Source organism: Hemicordylus capensis, chromosome 1 (assembly GCF_027244095.1).
Source record: "Hemicordylus capensis ecotype Gifberg chromosome 1, rHemCap1.1.pri, whole genome shotgun sequence".
Classification (NCBI taxonomy): Eukaryota; Metazoa; Chordata; class Lepidosauria; order Squamata; family Cordylidae; genus Hemicordylus; species Hemicordylus capensis.
In genome coordinates, this window is record NC_069657.1 from 134450075 (window position 1) to 134468793 (window position 18719).

The window sequence follows — 18719 nt, forward strand, 5'->3', positions numbered from 1 at the left end:
ACCTGTATAAGTTATTCATTTCACAGATGGGGGAAACTGAGAAATAAGTGACTTGCTCAGTACAGTTCTCTGTGTGAAGCTTAATATTTTTGGGTTGTACTATTTTAAGTTGGAGCATTTCAACAGGAAAAGGTCTGCTTTAAATTTTAACATGGAAACTTCAGAAAAACAAACCCAAAATGTCTACCCAATTCATAACATCTTTCCTGTTCCTATACTTGGTGCAATATCTGCAGCAGCACTCTGTATTTGAAACCGATGGTGGCAGATGACCATGCATCATGTGGCTTTGTCTTGTGAACTAGCTTTTAGACACTCCTTTTGAAGTTTGGACAAACTCGTGGAGGATAGATCCATCAGCAACTATTGGCCCTAGTAGGCAACAGTCAAGAGATCTCCTTGTTCTGAAGTGGTGCATCTCTACTCACAGATGCTTGAGACAAAGAGGAGATGGATGATGCCATCATGCCCAGTTTGGGTGCTTTCCAGGGACATTTGCCCAGTGCTGGGTGTGGTGATTCTGCACTAAATGGGCCTATGATTGGACTCAGTTCTTAATTCTTGCTGAAGATGTGCATAAGATATTGGCAGGGGCTCTCTGCCTCGAGTTCCCACATGTGCTTGGACTGCCATCATCCCCAGTCACAATAAGAGCTGAAGGTTGGGATCCTCTGAGCTATGGCATGCAGCTCTCAAAATCAGTGCTGGGGTTGTCCCTGTGTTTTTAAGAAAAGATGAACAAGTAGTTTATAGTTGCATAGTCTAGGGACTGGTGGCTGCATAATGTGCCCCTGCTTCACACTTTCACCCTGTCCCTTATACGTAGTGACTACTGAGTAGACTACAGTTACCTAGATGCACCACTGATCATGCCTGTAGTTTGTCTAGAACACACGGCTGCTCAACTTTGGCCCTTATGCAGATATTGGCCTACAGCTCCCATAATCCCCAACTGTTGGCTGCTGAAGATGGGGATTATGGGAGTTGTAGTCCAAAAAACACCTGGGGGCCTAAATTGAGCAGGCCTGGTATAGATGCTCATTGACACAGAGCAGGGGGCCAAGATAACTGCAATTCCAGTGCAGATCACATAGGTCAATCAAGCACTTGTGCTTAGCTGGTACTTGGCCAGTTTGCTTCATATCACATTGGCATAACTTCCATCTGGCACAGGTAGGTGAGGTGGTGTGTCAGCTCTTTAGCCCAGTGAGCACAGAAAGATTCTGCCTCTGTAAAATGATGTGTATGGAAGCTGGTAGTCCTGAGAGGTGGCATAAGTTTTTGTGGGTTTTTAAAAAAACTGTATTAACAAAATGTTCATGTTTGTGCTATAGGGCCAAGTGGGAACCCAGCAGAAAACTTTGGCCAGTCTGAAGATATAATAGAATGGCTCATGCAGCAAACCAGGCTGAACTTGAATCAGCAGGTCTCATGGGCTCCTCCCCTGGCTGGAGACTCTGATAATCTCTTAGGTAGGTTTAGATCTATGGTTGCAAACACTGCTGACTAATGGTAAATGCTTACTGTGCAGAGGCTGTTTCACTTGCATGTGTGATTTCCCATGTTCAGACTTTGCATCATAGGAAGCTGCCATATACTGAGTTAGACCATTGGTTGGTCTAGCTGAGTATTGTCTTCTCAGACTGGCAGCGGCTTCTCCAGGGTTGCAGGCAGGAATCTCTCTCAGCCCTTTCTTGGAGAAGCCAGGAAGGGAACTTGAAACTTCCTGCTCTTCCCAGAGGCAGCAGCTCCATTCCCTGAGGGAAATATCTTACAGTGCTCACATTCTATTCTCCAATTCATATGCAACCAGGGTAGACCCTGCTTAGCGAAGGGGACAAGTCATGCTTGCTACCACAAGCCCAGCTTTCCTCTGTGGATGCTCTCTGCATCCATTGTGTGAGGAGACCTACAGATAAGTGGTACCTCTGTTCTGCAGTGTACTGATTGTTCTGTACAGTGTAGCTGCATGAATTGCTTCTCCTGTGTCCTTTCTTTCCAGCGGTACAGGTGGGAGGAAGGAAAGACTGTTCCCAGCATGAAGCAAAAAATACTTTGCGGTGGGGAGGATTAGTGCCATGGGGCAGTATACAGACTGCCATGACTAGCTTGTCTCGTTGATTTCAATGGTCTGTAGTCATGACTAATTGGTCTGGATGATGCCCATGAAATCCAGACTTGCATCTGTTGGCTTAGGACCAGTGGTCCCTCTAATTATTTTCATCTCTGTGTGGAATGAATTTTGTTCTGGGTGGCAGAATCAAGGCACTGTGTGCGCACACATGCATTCAGAGTAGGGCTTTCCTAATTCAACCTGAACGGGATCTAGAATTAACTGAGCTGACATCAGAAATGAGCATGTGCACGCCTTGGAGGGAACAGTGCCTGAGACTCAAGTGCATTGGGCCTGGGTGCCATGGTCGTCTGAACATGGTAGAGGGAACCTTATTTGAATTTAGATACAAGAGAGAGAATCTGCGCAACTCTCATTCTCGTCTTTGTCTTATCTCTTGCCAAAGCTAGCATGTGTTATGTCATTGTCTCTTTCCCCAATACAGGAGAGGCTTCTGCATGTGAACAAGGTCCTGCTTATACTGCCCCTCATTTTGACCAAAATGGCTGCCTGCTAATAGGGAATGGAGTCATGAATGAACCTGTTCAGAATAGCTATTATGAAGTACCATCAGTGGGGCCAGCTCAGACCATACCTAATTTGAATTCCCAGCCAGCTGCCACTCATCTAGTCCACTGCACACAGCAAAATGCACCTGTAGCAAATCAGCTTAATAATGTTGGTGAGTAATCTAGTCTGCAGTCTGGGTAAACTGGAGTGTGTGGGCTTTTGAGTGACTAGACTTGTGTCTATAATCCACCCTTTTTGCTCAAACACCCAAGCTGAGGCCAAGTGTTGAGCTGTACTCATTAGGCATACAGGTGAAACTCGGAAAATTAGAATATCGTGCAAAAGTCCATTAATTTCAGTAATGCAAATTAAAAGGTGAAACTGATATATGAGACAGACGCATTACATGCAAAGCGAGATAAGTCAAGCCTTAATTTGTTATAATTGTGATGATCATGGCGTACAGCTCATGAAAACCCCAAATCCACAATCCCAGAAAATTAGAATATTACATGGAACCAAGAAGACAAGGATTGTAGAATAGAACAATATTGGACCTCTGAAAAGTATAAACATGCATATGTATTCAGTACTTGGTTTGGGCCCCTTTTGCAGCAATTACTGCCTCAATGCGGCATGGCATGGATGCTATCAGCCTGTGGCACTGATGAGGTGTTATGGAAGACCAGGATGCTTCATTAGCGGCCTTCAGCTGTTCTGCATTGTTTGGTCTCATGTCTCTCATCCTTCTCTTGGCAATGCCCCATAGATTCTCTATGGGGTCAGGTCAGGCGAGTTTGCTGGCCAATCAAGCACAGTACACTGTATACTTTTCAGAGGTCCGATATTGTTCTGTTCTACAATCCTTGTCTTCTTGGTTCCATGTAATATTCTAATTTTCCGGGATTGTGGATTTGGGGTTTTCATGAGCTGTACGCCATGATCATCGCAATTATAACAAATTAAGGCTTGACTTATCTCGCTTTGCATGTAATGTGTCTGTCTCATATATCAGTTTTACCTTTTAATTTGCATTACTGAAATTAATGGACTCTTGCACGCTATTCTAATTTTCCGAGTTTCACCTGTATGCTTAACAACTTTGTCCTAAACGATGTTTTCCATCAGTTTACCCAGTACAATCATTAAGCTAACTAGCTTCCCAGATCCCACCCCCAATCCCTTTTTGAAAATGGGAGTTACATTGGCTATTTTCCAGTGTCCTGAACCAACATATGTGATTTTAAAAAGAACATACCAACAACACACACATCCGGACATCCTCCTGTGATGTACCTTCATTGCATAGTATTGTGCCATGTGCGGAGCAGTAGCTCACAGATGATCTGCCCACCCCATGCAGTAAAGGAACACACTGGAAGAATGTCCAGGAAAGACATTTAAGATGTGTGTGCACTCAGTGCACCCCGCTCTTTAGTTGCATGGGCTTGTTTAGGAAGGGGGGGCGGGGGTCTATCATCTGAACATGTGTACATTAAGTTCAGATGTCACTGTGAACCAGGTTATTTTAAATGTATAGCTGAACCTGTTTTTAAAAATATTTAGAATTGTTTTCATGATGATCAAAGGCAATATTGTGTTAAACCAAAAGCCCCACTCTGTTTAAGCATCAAACAGAAGTATGTAGTTTAGCCTCGGCGTTTCACACTTCTGCATAGTGATTGCTAAAATTGATCAGAATTGGTCAGCGTAACTGGATGTTTGGTTTAGAGGAATTCGGCTGCATGCCATGTCATGGCTTTGATTTCTGCAAGTGTGTGAAGACTACAAGGGTTTATCTCTTCTGAGTGGAGCTGAAGCACAGAAGGACCATCCAGACTGCAGCAGCATTTTCATGGTGTTCCTTTTCTGTGCTAGGAGAAACTCCATACAACTATTGCTTCATTGGCAGTATCTACACAAATGAAGAACCTCAGGGCCCTGGAATGATGAACAACTCAGCAAGAAATGATTATCAGCAGCCAGCAAACCAGCAAGCTGTGTGTATGCCTCCTGTTGTTCCCATCCCAGAAGAGCAGTTCATTCCCAACACTACCCCATTGCAGAACAATGGTTAGTGCATGCACCTGTACACTACACCCCCAAATAGTGGGGTTATTGCACTCTTTCATTCCTCTTTAGCCATGTCTGGGCTTTGGATGGTATTCAAGCCTGCAATGGCTGCTAGATGTCCCTAGCACTCTCTCTTCTTGCCATTGGCTCCTGAGATGCCAAGCTGCTGAACCCCATGGCTTCAATGGCTGGAGAGGGGGTTTATTTCACCCATAGTTTCATTCACCTTCCCAGGACCAAGAACTAGCCAGACTGCTCTAGCTAGGCATCTCCTCAGCTTAGACTGGGTAGCTTTAAAGAGGCCGGTGTCTCCCCAAACACCCTCTGCATTGCTGGGAGTTGCTCCCTCCCTCCCTATCCTGTCTCCCTCAGGAGTTATTGTGGTGACCTGGTCACCAGAACTGATTTCACTGTTGTGCATTCCAGGTGGTGGGTGCCTTAACCTCACCCGCCCCACCCTGCCCCCAGAACTTTGAGCTGATTAAGGCAGAACTCACGAAATGTGGGATCACAAGGGCAGAGTGACGGGAGCAGCTCTCTGGACTGCTGGGGCTTAGGTTTAAGAACTCAACCAGTTTTTACCATGGTTAGTCCAGTCACAAATGTTCAATCTAGAAAGCCAGTAAGCCTATACCCACGATCACTAGAAAGCAGGCTAAGGGAGCCTAGTCTGCTTTCTAGTGATCGTCAGAACCACCAGGCTCGCAGGCAAGCCTCGCCTTAAACGAGGTTAACGCAGCAAGCGCTCTGTTAACTTTGTTTTATCGTGTGCCCACAAAAGTAGACCCTCAACCAGGAGGCAACAACAAGCCTCCTGGCCTCGGGGGTCCCCCCAGAATGCCACACACACTCATATGGGGAATCCTGGGACGTCTGGGGGCCGAATGGCCTCCAATCCCCGCAGCCCCCACCGGCTCCATGACGGAGCCAATAGTCGTGTGGGCAGCCGATCTGTCCACGCAGGCCTCTCCCCGCCAAACCCTCCCAGGGTCTACACACCACTCGTGTGTAGAGCCTCAATATCTTGGAATTTTGGGCTCTCCCTTTCCATGATAAATCTGCTTTCTTTCAGCTTCAATTCCATTGACACTTACCCACCCATTAGTGACAACAGAGGAATTGCACCCTTCATGGCACCCTTTTAAAGTATTAGAGTTGCATCTGGACCTCTTTCTGAGCTAAACATTCTGCTTTCTCCAGTGTATCTATTGCAGAATCCTTCATCTTTCTCTTCTGCAGTGTCTCCTGTTTTGTTCTACCTTCAGGCTGGGTTTTGTCAGCTGACTTTATTTAGCCATGCTGACTAGAATGTCATTAACTTTTATTTCAGATGTGATAGTGCTATGAATGCACTCCCATTCTTTGGAAATGTGTCTGTTTATGTTGGTGTCATGTTGCTGATCCCTACTTTGCATGCAATGACCTCTCTCTCCCCCAGTTCACCACCTACATTTGATTAAGCTCAACCTGGTCTCTTGTAGGAACAATCCCCCTTCACCTGGATGTCTCCATCTATTACCGAGGAGCACTGCAGCATGAAGCAGAGGTCAAAGTGAGCAGCTGCATATTGACCTACAACCACCACACTGATAGTGCTCCAAATGGCACACAGATAATACAGTTTCCAAGCCCGGAGACCCTGCCTGATCAGAAGCAAGTGAAGCACACCTTGACTGTGCTGCAAAGTGCACATCTGCTGCTGTATCAGAGAAATAAGCAGATCTGTGCCAAACGAATGGGTAAATGTAAGGTCTTCTTGGCCTTCTCCAAGCAGCTGGATAGCATGGCTCATCACCCGCAGTTTAGATTATTGCCTCGGAATGAAGACACTGAGATCTTCAGTTATGAAAAATTTGACCAAGGTAATTCTCTAGGAGATGCCGTAATGGGTACCCAATATACTCCTGGAGTGGGTTTTATATTTTTAAAAGTGGTGATTATGTGGTGAAACTTCTACATCAGGGATTTTCTTTCTTAATTTCACTACGTTGATTGCAGCCCTCTGAGTCTGCAGGGGCAGAAAATGTTTGAAATATAGGTTGGGCCAGGAACCTTTTTGGTTGCAATCACAGCACACATCAAGCCTTTCCAAGGTCTGTAACCATGCCCCAAAGGAGCCCTTGTGGTGACCTTGGCTTGTAACTGCCACTTTAACTTTTGCATACAGTTAATGTGATTTCCCCGTATCATACATCTCAAAACTGCTTTATTCAGTGGTATTGTTTTGGAAGCTATCAATAGGTTGGCACACAACTGTACCTCTAATTTTCATCCAATCCAGGTTCTGTGGTCATGATAGGGGCAGCATGTGGATGAGCCAAATGAAGCTGATTTGAGGTCCTTACCATTCTGAGAATCTTTACTCCCATTTAAAAATAAAATGTTGCTAGCTTGGCAAAGAGGCACTTTTTAACATGGTGATTCTCTTTCTTTAGCAGGGGGAGAGTAACTGGCCCTATCCACCCCCAGCACAGTAACTCCGGTGACTGTTGCTGGTGTCTGTCTATCTCTTTCTTCTTAGATTGTGAGCTCTTTGGGGACAGGGATCCATCTTATTATTTCTCTGTGTAAACTGCCCTGAGCCATTTTTTTTGAAGGGCAGTATAGAGATTGAATAAATAAAGGCTGCGGGGCGGGGCATCAATGGATAGTGAAAATCTAGAAGATTGGTGTTAGGTTGGGCTAAGCATTATGTCGAGTGACCTGAAGGTATCTGGCATCAGTGTCCCCCATGTTGAGCTGCATAAAGGATCTCCATCCTTGCACTGCAAGGGATTTGGCAGAAGTCTTATTGAGAAGCAGAGCACACAGGGGGAAAGGTGGAGTGGACCTCACCACCACCACCACCTATGTTATTGCTCTTTGCCATCCAGAAATATGTCCCCGAGGGTCAGGAGGCAAGGAGAATTGGCAACAGTTGCCCCTCTCTCACCCTGTACAAGGACACAGCTCTCTTAGGGCAGCAGATGACTCTCTGACATGTGAGCCAATGACTCAAACTCTCTTCTGCTTCACCAGTCATGGGGAGGAGAATAAATTTATGCCAAATAAGCCAACATGTGCCATTTGAGTTAGGAACTCAGGAAGCTGCCATATACTGAGTCAGACAATTGGTCTATCTAGTTCAGTATTGTCTCCACAGACTGGCAGTGGCTTCTCCAAGGTTGCAGGCAGGAATCTCTCTCAGCCCTGTCTTGGAGATGCCAGGGAGGGAACTTGGAACCTAGATACTCTTCTCAGAGCGGCTCCATCCCGAGGGGAATATCTTACAGTGCTCACACTTCTAGTATCCCATTCATATGGAACCAGGTCAGACCCTGCTTAGCTAAGGGGACAAGTCATGCTTGCTACCACAAGACCAGCTCTCCTCATGCAGGCTTGGTGCATAATTTTGGCTTTCCTCCTGCAGGTTTCTCACAGCCCTGATCAAGGTACTTAAGTTGTTGCTTTGCAGCGGTTTTATTCTATGTATAACGCTTATGAACTCTTGTTGGCAGAACTAGGCGCACAGCTGAGGTGTGAAGGAGAGAATATTAATAAACATGCACAAAGATAGGTCATACTATAGAACGAACACAGGGGGGACTGAGTTAGAAGCTTACCTAAGAACCCCCAAGGGTATAACTGAGGTGAGATGTGAACTGGAGAATTCATAGCTGTGTCTCCCCCCCCCCCCCTCCCACACACACACCTTTTTCTTTTGGCTTCTAAGCTACACTGTCCAAACCTAGGGATGTCACTTAACAATGGGTACATACTAGAAACAAAATCCGCACATGGTGTCAAGTATGATTTCGCACAGGAGACTTAAATCTATTGACCTATAATGCTGCCATGTAAAGGCTACACTGACTAAAGGCTCAAATGTCCTATTAGGATGATGTCCTTCTTAGTGACTCATCTGAAAGCAATTTTAGAGTCCTGTATCTTTCTGTCCAACAGAACTGAGGGATTTCCATGAAGGTCGAAGACAGTCCTCTCCTGACTACACCATCTACCTGTGCTTTGGACAGCACTTCTCAGCTGCCAAGCCCAAGGAGAAAAAACTAATCTTGGTGAAGGTGAGCAAAGAGGCCTCTTAAGTTAACAGTGCAAAGTTCTGTCCTCCGGAACAGGAGTATTTGTTGGTTCATTCTCTGGGCCCATAATGGTATATGAAGGTATAGCTTGGAATGAATTGGATATTCTCAGTTGCTGTTGCCAGGGACATCCAGGTCCTCCCACTAGCTCTGAGACAGGACAGATCTTATTGAATGAAAGAAATGATACGCCCACTCGGGGCTGAGGGGGATAACCCCGCTCCAGTTCTTTGTCCTCGCCTAGCTCCAGGCAGCAGTTTTTTTCCGCTCTGACCTTTTTTCAATTCTTCTCTGTTTCCCTTGCTAATTCCATTCTTTTTTCTAGATACTTTCTCATTTCTTCCCTGATATTTTCTATCTATTTATCAATCAAAACAAACCAACAAACAAAAAACCTTCTATCGGCTATTTTCTCCGTTCCTTCTCTTCCCCTGCCCGCCTTTATCCCCTCCTTACTGTTGTATGGAGTGCTGGCATAGGGGTAGAACAGTTCTGGTCCCCAGAGAAATGCGCCAGGCGGAATTCAGCCTAGGCCTTTCCAAGCCTTTCAGTGCCCCCGCGCCAGTCCGAGCGTTTTTGCTAGAAGTGGTAATGGCTGCTAAACAGCCGCCTGTTTCATCTTCAGGAGTGATAGCAGCCGCCTCTTTTGGTGTCGGTGACGGCCACCTCAGAGCCACCTGCACCATTCACCTCCGGGTCCACGCTAAGTCTCCTGTTTTAGGGCCGCGAGACACGCTCATCAGTGGCCTGGCATGCAGCCCTCCAGCCTACCGGCCTTTTTCATGATCACCAGATCTGTTTTTTAAGGCTGCCCATCGCTAATCCTCCCCCATCAGCAGCTGAGATATGGGCGATATCGGAGGCACAGCAGCACATCAGGCTCAAGATGGTGGCAGAGACAACGAAAATGGCGCAAAAGGAGGGTGAAGTCGCCATTTTGGAGGAGTGCAACCAGCCTTTGGCAGGCCTTTACATAGGGAGACTCTGTTCAGGGAGGTAACAGGGGAGACTGAAGTGGCAGTTGGGGATCTGGTTTCTCCCATCCCTGGTGCATGTCTTACCCTCCCTATAAAGCTGTTCCACCCGAATGGCAGGCCTGGTTCAAAAACGTGATTGTGGACACGATTCAGCAGATTAGGCATGCTAAAAAGGATAAGAAAAATGATAGAAAGGAAAAAAGGGCCATCTCCTCCTTGGAGTATTTCCTCTAGTGACTCCGCTAGCTCTCCCCCTGCCAAGGCCAAGCAAAAACATCTAAAAAGAGGGTTTCTCCGAGTAAAAAAAAAAAAAGGGGGGGGTGTTCATGCATTCACACATCCATCTGATATTTCTGAGCATGACTCCAGGCATCCAAGACCTCTAAATCCCAGGCCTATGGTGAAGGCCAGAACAATCCCTTCTCATCCTCTGGGTTCTGATGTGGAGGATGGCACTGTCAGAGCTGAGAGCTTGCCCTGGGACCCAGAGCTCCCTGACAGGGAATCAAGGGAATGGTCGGGGTGGGGGCGGGGCAATGATAATGTCTCTGTCTCTCAAAGGTTATTTGTGGCTGAGGACTTCAACTCCCTTATGTCTCGGGTCATAAAGGCCATAGCACAACACAAGCTCTGAGACTAGTACTTCTGAAAAGGGGATTTGGTTTTTCCAAGGGCAAAGCCAAAGGACATGCTGTTACCTTTGCCTGACTTATTTGCTGAAGTTGTAAAGCAGGAGTGGCTGCTTTCAGCGGCAAACAGGAAGCCAATGTCTGTGTTTAACCAGTTCTATTCATTTCAGCAAGAAGCTTCTGATTTATTGAAAACCCCTTGCATGGATGTGCCTATTGTGCAATTGGTGTCAAATTCCCTTGTACCAATGGATGGCGAGGTCACCTTGAAGGACCTGGCTGACAAGAAAGCTGAGTTGGCATTTAAGCAGACACATGATAACTCCTCCCTTTCTACTTGAACGGCAGTGGCGGCATCCATGGCAGCACGGGCTTCCCTGTTGTGGTTAGATGATCTTTTAAACAATCCACCTTCAGATGCTGTAAAACTGAGTCAACAATTAGTCAAGCTACAGAAGGCACGGGCGTTTATAGTGAATGCCACCTTAGACTCTATTAGGTATACATCTCGAGTAGCTGCGGTGTCTGTCTGTGTCTTGGGGCGCCGTCACCTGTAGTTAAAAAATTGGTCAGTGGACAGCACTTCCAAAAATAATCTCATGGTAGTGCCGTATGATTCCACAAAGCTTTTCAGGGAGGATGCCCTAAAAGACGTCCTCGTTGAATCGAGATATAAAAGCAAGACCATGCCATCAACAGTCTGAAAATCAGACCGGCCCCCACTTTAAGAGGAACTTCCAGCAGTTTCAGCCCTTCAGGGGTCGGGACAGAGATACTAGACAACAGAGAGGTTCTTGGGGTCGGCAGTGCTTCTCCTATAAAGGACCAGGAGGTTTCAGACAGCAGTCAGCGCAAGCTAAGCCAAAACCTCAACAATGACTTAGATAATTCAACTAGGAGGCCGCCTGACAAATTTCCTTCCCGCCAGGGAATCTTCTGTAAAGGACAATTGGGTTCTAAAGGTTATCTAAAGTGGATATAGAATAGAACTGGATGCCCCTTTCCCCCCCCCCACAGGTTCCTACCCACTCTAAAACCCCGTCCATGGATTCTGAGATGTTGCAAGCCATTCATCATCTAATGGAAATCGGGTGGTGGAACCAGTTCCTATCTCTCAGGAGGGAGGGGGCATGTCTTCTATTCACGATCCCCAAAAAGGACAGGACCAGAAAGGCGGTTCTTGACTTAAAATTTTAAAACAAGTCGGTCAAGCGGGAGCATTTCTGCATGGAGACCTTAAGATCGGTCTCAGAGGCGCTTCACCACCTGGACCTCTTAGCATCTATCGACCTGAATGTACCTATATGACCCGATACATCCGGACAGCAGGAGATTGCTTCGTTTCAAATATGCAGGTCACCATTTTCAGTACGCTGCTCTCCCATTCGGGCTGTCTTCCGTGCCCTGCGTGTTCACCAAGGTGCTAGCACCCTTGGTGGCACATCTTCGACTATGCGGGGTTCATATTTTCACCTAATTGGACAACTTGTGCATGCAGTCTCGTTCCCTGCAGGAAGCGCAGCAAGACCTGGCACTTACCATTTCAGAATTGGAACGCCATGGGTTCATAATAAATGGGCAAAAAAGCCAGCTGACTCTGAGCCACCATCTTTGTCATCTGGGCGTAGTGATCAATACAGTCGAGGATCGCCTCTTCTTGCCATGGGATCGGTACAAGACTATCATGCAGGAGAGAAAGAGTATACTAGCATCGCCAACAATGCTCGTGGCATCTCTAGCACGATTACTACTACTCATGGTGGCGACAATAGAAGTGTTCCCTTGGGCGTGTCTACATCTACGACCTCTTCAATGGTTCCTGCTTCCTCATCAGGATACAATTGCACAAAAGAAAAGGTCATGGCTGTCCCTACCAGCTCAGATACAAAATTCCCTTTGTTAGTGGCTCTCCCTGAACAACATTTTCCAAGGGAGGGGTTTTTTGGACCATCCAAAGCTCATAGTGACTATGGATGTGCACGACGGGCTGGGGGGGCACACTACCTTCACCTCTCAGCCCAAGGACTATGGGACAAACAGGAGAGAAACAGCATAACTAGGCGGAAACTTCGTGCCATCTGCCTGGCACTGGAAGCTTTTCAGTCCACAGTGCAGGGTTGCCATGTGTTGATAAGAACAGACAACACCACCACGAAAGCCAACGTAAATCGGCAAGGGGGAACCCGCTCCAAGTCTCTGCATCAGGAGGCGATTCTTCTCTCCAGGGCAGAGATGAACATCAGCTCCTTAACAGCTCATCATGTCAAGGGAGAATTGAATCTCGTAGCAGATTGGCTCAGCAGAGAAGACCTTCATCCCGGGGAATAGTCTCTGAATCCACGGGTGTTAGAGCAAATCACAAAGCAGATGGGCAACCCCATAATCGATCTGTTCGCAGCTCCAGAAAATGCGCAGCTGGAGGACTTCATAATGAGGTTTCCCTGCAAGGAAGCAATAGCCGTGGGTGCACTATCAAGCTCGTGGCCAAAGGGTCTGTTATATGCCTACCCTCCAACTCCCTTGCTGGCCAGAGTTCTAAGGAGGGTGTGTCTTCTTCGGCCACAAGTCATCCTCATAGCACTGTTCTGGCCCGGAAGGCCCTGGTTCACAGAGCTCCTGCATCTATCCTCAGAGCTGCCGTGGGAACTTCCAATCAGTCGGAACCTTCTATCTCAAGGACCCGTGCATCACCCCAACCCGAGCTGGTTAAGGCAAACCACCTGGAAACTGAGCAGTGACTCTTGAGCCAGTTTGGGTATTTGGGAGGTGTCCTTCAGACCATGCTGGCATCTCACAGGCCCTCCACTAACCATACATATCAATGTACCTGGTGGGCTTTTCTGCATTGGTCTACCCGCCACTCCATTCCCAGGGGTAGTGCCACATTGAAACATCTCCTACAGTTCCTTCAGGAAGGCTTGGAAAAGGGTCTGAAGCCAAACACTTGGAAGCAACAAGTGGCTTGGTTGATAGGACTCATTTCTGGAGGACCGAAGAACACCTGCCAGTCCAATCCACAACTTAAAAGATTTTTAAGAGGGGTGACTCTGTTATCACCTCCAGTCATTCACAAATTTCTGTCATGGAACCTACATGTGGTCCTAAGGGCACTCCAGCATCCACTGTTTGACCCCATCTCTACTATTCCAATCAAACTCCTATCTTTTGAATTGGATTTTTAAGTGCCTATAACTTCAGCCAGATGAGTTTCAGAGCTGAGAGCATAATCTATCGGCAAATCTTTCTGCATTTTTCAAAAAGAAGCTGTCCAGCTGATTCCAGATCCTTTTGTTTGCCCAAAGGTTTCTTCAATCTTTCATCAGTCACAAGATGTTTCTTGCCATCCTTCTGTCCCCATCTCCCTCCCACAAGAGGGAGAACGTATGGCACAAGTTGGATGTGCACAGGTGCCTAAAGAAATACGTAAGGCGGTCTGCATCCTTTCGTACCATGGACGCTATGTTTGTATCCTTCCATCCGCGGTCATTGGGGTCGGCTGTGACTTCTTTGACGATGGCTCGGTGGATACGAGCATGCATTGTTATGGCATGCGAGACTCGGCACATAAAGCTGCCTACCCACATCATGGCACACTCCACTAGAGCAGCAGCTACCATGGCAGCTTTTTCTTCTAACGCGCCAGTGCAGGACATTTGCAGGGCTGTGACCTGGTCTACTCCGTTAACTTTCACCAGGCATTACAAGATAGATCCTCATTCCACTCTCCAAGCTGCATTTGGCAGGAGAGTTCTCCAGCAGGTCCTTCCTCAGGAATAGGCAAGGGGTGTTCCCGCCCGGCTTGGCCAAGCTGTGGTATGTCCCATGAGATATCCCTGGCAACAGCAACCGAGAAAGGAGCATTAGTTTCACTTACTGTGAAGGCTTCTTCTGATGGTTGTTGCCAGGGATATCTTGGCCCACCCAGTTTGGCACTTCTTGCCTCTTCCTGATCGGGGGTTACTTTGTACCTCAGGAGGTCCTCAGCCTCATTCAGTGAGCATGTTCAGTCTCTGATGGGGTCTAGTTATGCCTTGTCTGCATTGGTAGTGTTTTACCTGTACTGTTCTGTTATCTGTCTTTCTCATTTTGTTATGTGGCTCAGTCAAAAGAACTGGGGCGGGGTTATCCCCCTCAGCCCCAAGTGGGCATGTCATTTCTTTCATCCAATCAGATCTGTCCTTTCTCAGAGCTAGCAGGAGGGGATAACCCATGAGATGTCCCTGGCAACAACTAGAAGAAGCCTTCATGGTAAGTTAAACCAATGCTCCTTTCCCCTCTCTTGCAAAGAGGAAAATAAGATTTATATTTTCTCCAAAGTTACATATACAGTCTTTAATTTGCTCATAGGAAAAGAGCTTGTGTTTAAGTCTGCGACAGTTCCTACAGGTGATCGAGATATTTTATTTATTTTATATACTACCTAATATCAAAATCTCTAGGCAGTTTACAGAATTAAAACATAATAGAAAACATCTAAAATACATAAAAAGATAATAGATAAAAACACATTAAAATTTAAAAATTGGGTCTCAGTAGAAGGCCTGTGAAAACAGGTATGTCTTCAGGGCCCTCCTAAAAACAAGCAGAGAAGGGATGCTCTTATTTCAGCAGGGAGTGAGTTCCAAAGCGTTGGGGCAGCCACAGAGAAGGCCACAACTAATAAGCTGGTGGCAACCAGTGTCTGCATGTACCACCCCCATATCACCGTTCAAGAAGAAATGCACCTCTGCAGAGTCCATTCTGCAGTCTCACTATCCAGATTATCTTAATAGGCGGCAGGGTTCACGACAGAGAAGGCGCTATCTTAAGTACCCTGGACCTAAGCTGTTAAGGGCTTTATAGGTAATAACCAGTACTTTGTATTTCTTTCGGAAACCTATTGGCAGCCAGTGAAGTTCTTTTAGAATCGGTGTTATGTGGTCCCTTTGTGTTGACCCAGAGACCAATCAGGCTGCCTCATTCTGAAACAATTGTAGTTTCTGAACTACATACAAAGGCAGCCCCACGTAGAGTGCCTTACAGTAGTCAAGCCCAGAGGTTACCAGCATATGTACCACCGTTTTAGGGTAATTTGTCTCCAAAAATGGGCATATCTGGCATATCAGCCAAAGCTGATAAAAAGCACTCCTAGCCACAGCCTCAACATGAGAAACCAGGGGGAGTTTGGGATTGGAGTATATTATCTGCATCTGCTTGGCAGAAGAACCTAGCCCTTGTTCTGCATCCTTCTGGGAGATGTGGATAGAGCTGGGGATGGTACCAACTCAAGCAGCTATTTGTCCCAGGCAGTGTCTGCATGTACCACCCCTTATATCACCCTGCTTAAGAAGAAATGTGCCTCTGCAGTCCCTTCTGCATACACCCAGCCGTTCTTCTTGGTTAGTGGAGCCATTTCACCTCTGTTTCTGCTGTCATGTCTGACCTAAACAAGTTTTGAAGCACTAAAACTGCTTTTAGTGCTGAAGCACCTGTTTAACAGAGCTGGTCATGGGACAAATATTCACACCATAGGCAAAGATACTCTTCATGAAAAGAACAGTAGTATGTCTCTGTTCTACATACCTCTGCCTGGTATTGGATGTATGTATAAAGTATTTTTGTAGCTGTCTTGAGAGCAACCGCATATCCTTGTAGCAGGTAGGCTTAACTCTCTTTTGTGTGTCTCACAGTTGGTACCAAAGCTCTGCAAACATTATCATGAACATGTGCTGAGGGAAGGAGTTTCGTCCTTGAACAGTGAAAGCCTAGAACTCTCCCACAGCCTCCCTGAGATGATGGAATATCTGTCCTCCCTGTATTGAACTGGCAGAGCAAGCCAACGGAATCCTCTGTTCCTTGTTTAGAACTTCAGTAGTAAGATTCTACATACGTGGGGGAGAAGAGAAGGTGCTTTTCATGTTTCACTGTGTTATTGTTTATACTGTGTATTACGACTTCTCTGGAGTTGAATTTCTCTTGCTCTGTGCATTGTGGGGGAAGCACATGAACATACATCCCCCTGTGTGGAGTTCTCCCTTGTAACTGATTAAGAATATGTATCCCATTAATGTAACATGTTGTGACTTTCCACACTTGTCAGTGGCAGCCAGCATGGAGGCAGGAGAACTCTCCAGAGGGTCCTCTCATGGAACAAGTGTTTCTACGCCTTTACGGAGGAGACCTTAGCAATGTAATTGCCATATTTGGCAGCATCCTCATAATGCACATACTATATAGGTGAACTCAACCTAAAATGCAATTGCTTATCCAGATATTTGGGATGTTGCTATGGCTGTTGGAGGCTCTCTTCCTCCTGATACCTTAAAGAACTCGGATCAGATCTTTTGGAGAAGGGGCAGGGTTTTGATCAGAACTGTGTACTCTGCAGTGAAAAACAAATTCATCTGGCACATGAGCTATCAAAATTGTGCTCCAAGAAAATTATGTGACCTGTATAAATTATGCAAAATGATCAAAGTAGTATAACTTCTCATATTTGCATAATTGTATATATTTTTTCCTATTCTGCATAACTGGTTCAGAGCTTGTTAATCATGGTTGCAGGAAATATGCGGGAGTCCTGCTCCCTAGCGACTATAAATCCTATTCTGCCACCTTACTGGCTGCTGCTTTTCTTCTGTTTCTGCTTTATTTCAGCTAAGGATTACGTTTACATGTTACAACCACCCAGAGACATTAGTTTTTGGGGGTATACAAATGTATGTTTGTTTGTGCAAATAAATTAAATTATAATCAAGGATAAGAAATATATAGATATAAATAAATAAATAAATAAATATTTTTTAAAAAAAACTAGAGGAGAGAAGGAAACCCCATTTTTAAATCCCTTGATAATTAAAATATGAACATACTTTAGGGCCAAAAACTGTGTACTGGGGGGGGGTGAGGTGAAAAGGAAGGAGAACCATGCTGGGGGTATACCAGCATGGCTAACAAATAGTCAGGGAAACCATAAAAGCGAAGAAGACATGCTTCAGAAAATGGCAGTCCTGTACAAATGAAGAGGACAGAAAGGAACAGACCCTGACAAAAGAAATGTAAGGACACAACAAGATATGCAAAGAGTTGGATGAGCATATTGCTAGAAGTGTCAAGGGGAATAACAGACTTACTTAAATATATCTGAAGCAGAAAACCTGCCAGGGAAGCTGTCTCTCAAAATGAAAGACTGACCTTGATCTGCACGTGAGCAGTTACTGTAGCCTTTGGATGGGATGCTCTCTTAGCTAGTAGGTTGTCTTCCCTTTTGAGTGCTCACGAAATTTTAGTTGATTAAGCTTCCATATGAGAACAAAACACTATTGGCTGACTTTCTCCATAGCCCTCTAGCAAATCAACCCTCAGGAGCAGCCTATTCCTTCCAGCTGCAATGACCCTTGGGGACAGAATGTTGGCTATTCTAAATGACAGGGAGAAGTTTTTTTAGATGTTTTTGCTATGCATCATAAGAACAGCCCTGCTGGATCAGGCCCAAGGCCCATCCAGTCCAGCATTCTGTTTCACTCAGTGGCCTACCAGATGCCACTGGAAACCTACAGGCAGGAGTTGAGGGCATGCCCTCTCCCATGCTGTCACTCCCCTGCAACTGGTACTCAGAGGCATCCTGCCTTTGAGGCTGGAGGTGGCCAGCCTCCTCTTAGAGGCTTGTCCCACAGTCCCAAGGGAATGCCTCTTAAAAGGGTGCTTGCCACCTGTGCTTAAATTTACTGATTTACGAGTCAGAAAACCTTTTACTCTGCTTAAATTATTTTGAATCCATTAATTGACGAAATGTTTTCTAATACAGACATACTTGGCACAGGATGTGAAATGACATGGGGAAGTTGGGACATCCATTGCCTTGGGAGAGCCCCCACACTTGTAGATTGCAAGGTACAGACTAGTATCTTGAAGGAAACTGGTTATCTTGACTCATTTCAAACTGGCTTTCAGGCTGGCTACGGGGTTGAGACTGCCTTGGTCAGCCTGTTGGATGATCTCCAATTGGAAATAGACAGAGTAGGGATGGCTCGTGAATGTGCCTCTGGGGGGGGGCAGTGGGCGGCATCTTTAAGTGTAAACGGAGCCATTTCTCTATGCCACCCAGCAGCCCCCATGGCGGGGAATCTCCTCCACCACTCACCTGGCCGCTGGCAGGGGCTCACCTCCGTGGGAGCCAGGTGAGTGGCAGAGACAATAAACTCCCTAAATGTCTGCCTGGAGGCAGTGATGGGCTGGATGAGAGATAACAAACTGAGACTGAATCCAGATAAGATGGAGGTACTCATTGTGCGGGTTTGGAACTTGAGAGACAATTTTGATCTGCCTGTTCTGGATGGAGTCACACTTCCCCAGAAGG

General features: G+C 46.2%; 1 protein-coding gene across 5 annotated transcripts in view; it reads left to right on the forward strand.

The window, feature by feature from the left end:
• Positions 1 to 16979, forward strand: part of IRF7 (interferon regulatory factor 7) — a 31458-nt gene extending 14479 nt beyond the window's left edge. For all 5 annotated transcript variants that reach the window (XM_053287663.1, XM_053287666.1, XM_053287668.1 and 2 more), the window contains 6 exons: positions 1335 to 1472; positions 2559 to 2795; positions 4502 to 4696; positions 6178 to 6558; positions 8639 to 8757; positions 16051 to 16979. In XM_053287663.1, coding sequence (XP_053143638.1) covers positions 1335 to 1472; positions 2559 to 2795; positions 4502 to 4696; positions 6178 to 6558; positions 8639 to 8757; positions 16051 to 16182 — 1202 coding nt within the window. In that variant the 3' untranslated portion in view covers positions 16183 to 16979. The remainder of the gene's footprint in view (positions 1 to 1334; positions 1473 to 2558; positions 2796 to 4501; positions 4697 to 6177; positions 6559 to 8638; positions 8758 to 16050) is intronic.
• Positions 16980 to 18719: the final 1740 nt, after the last annotated feature.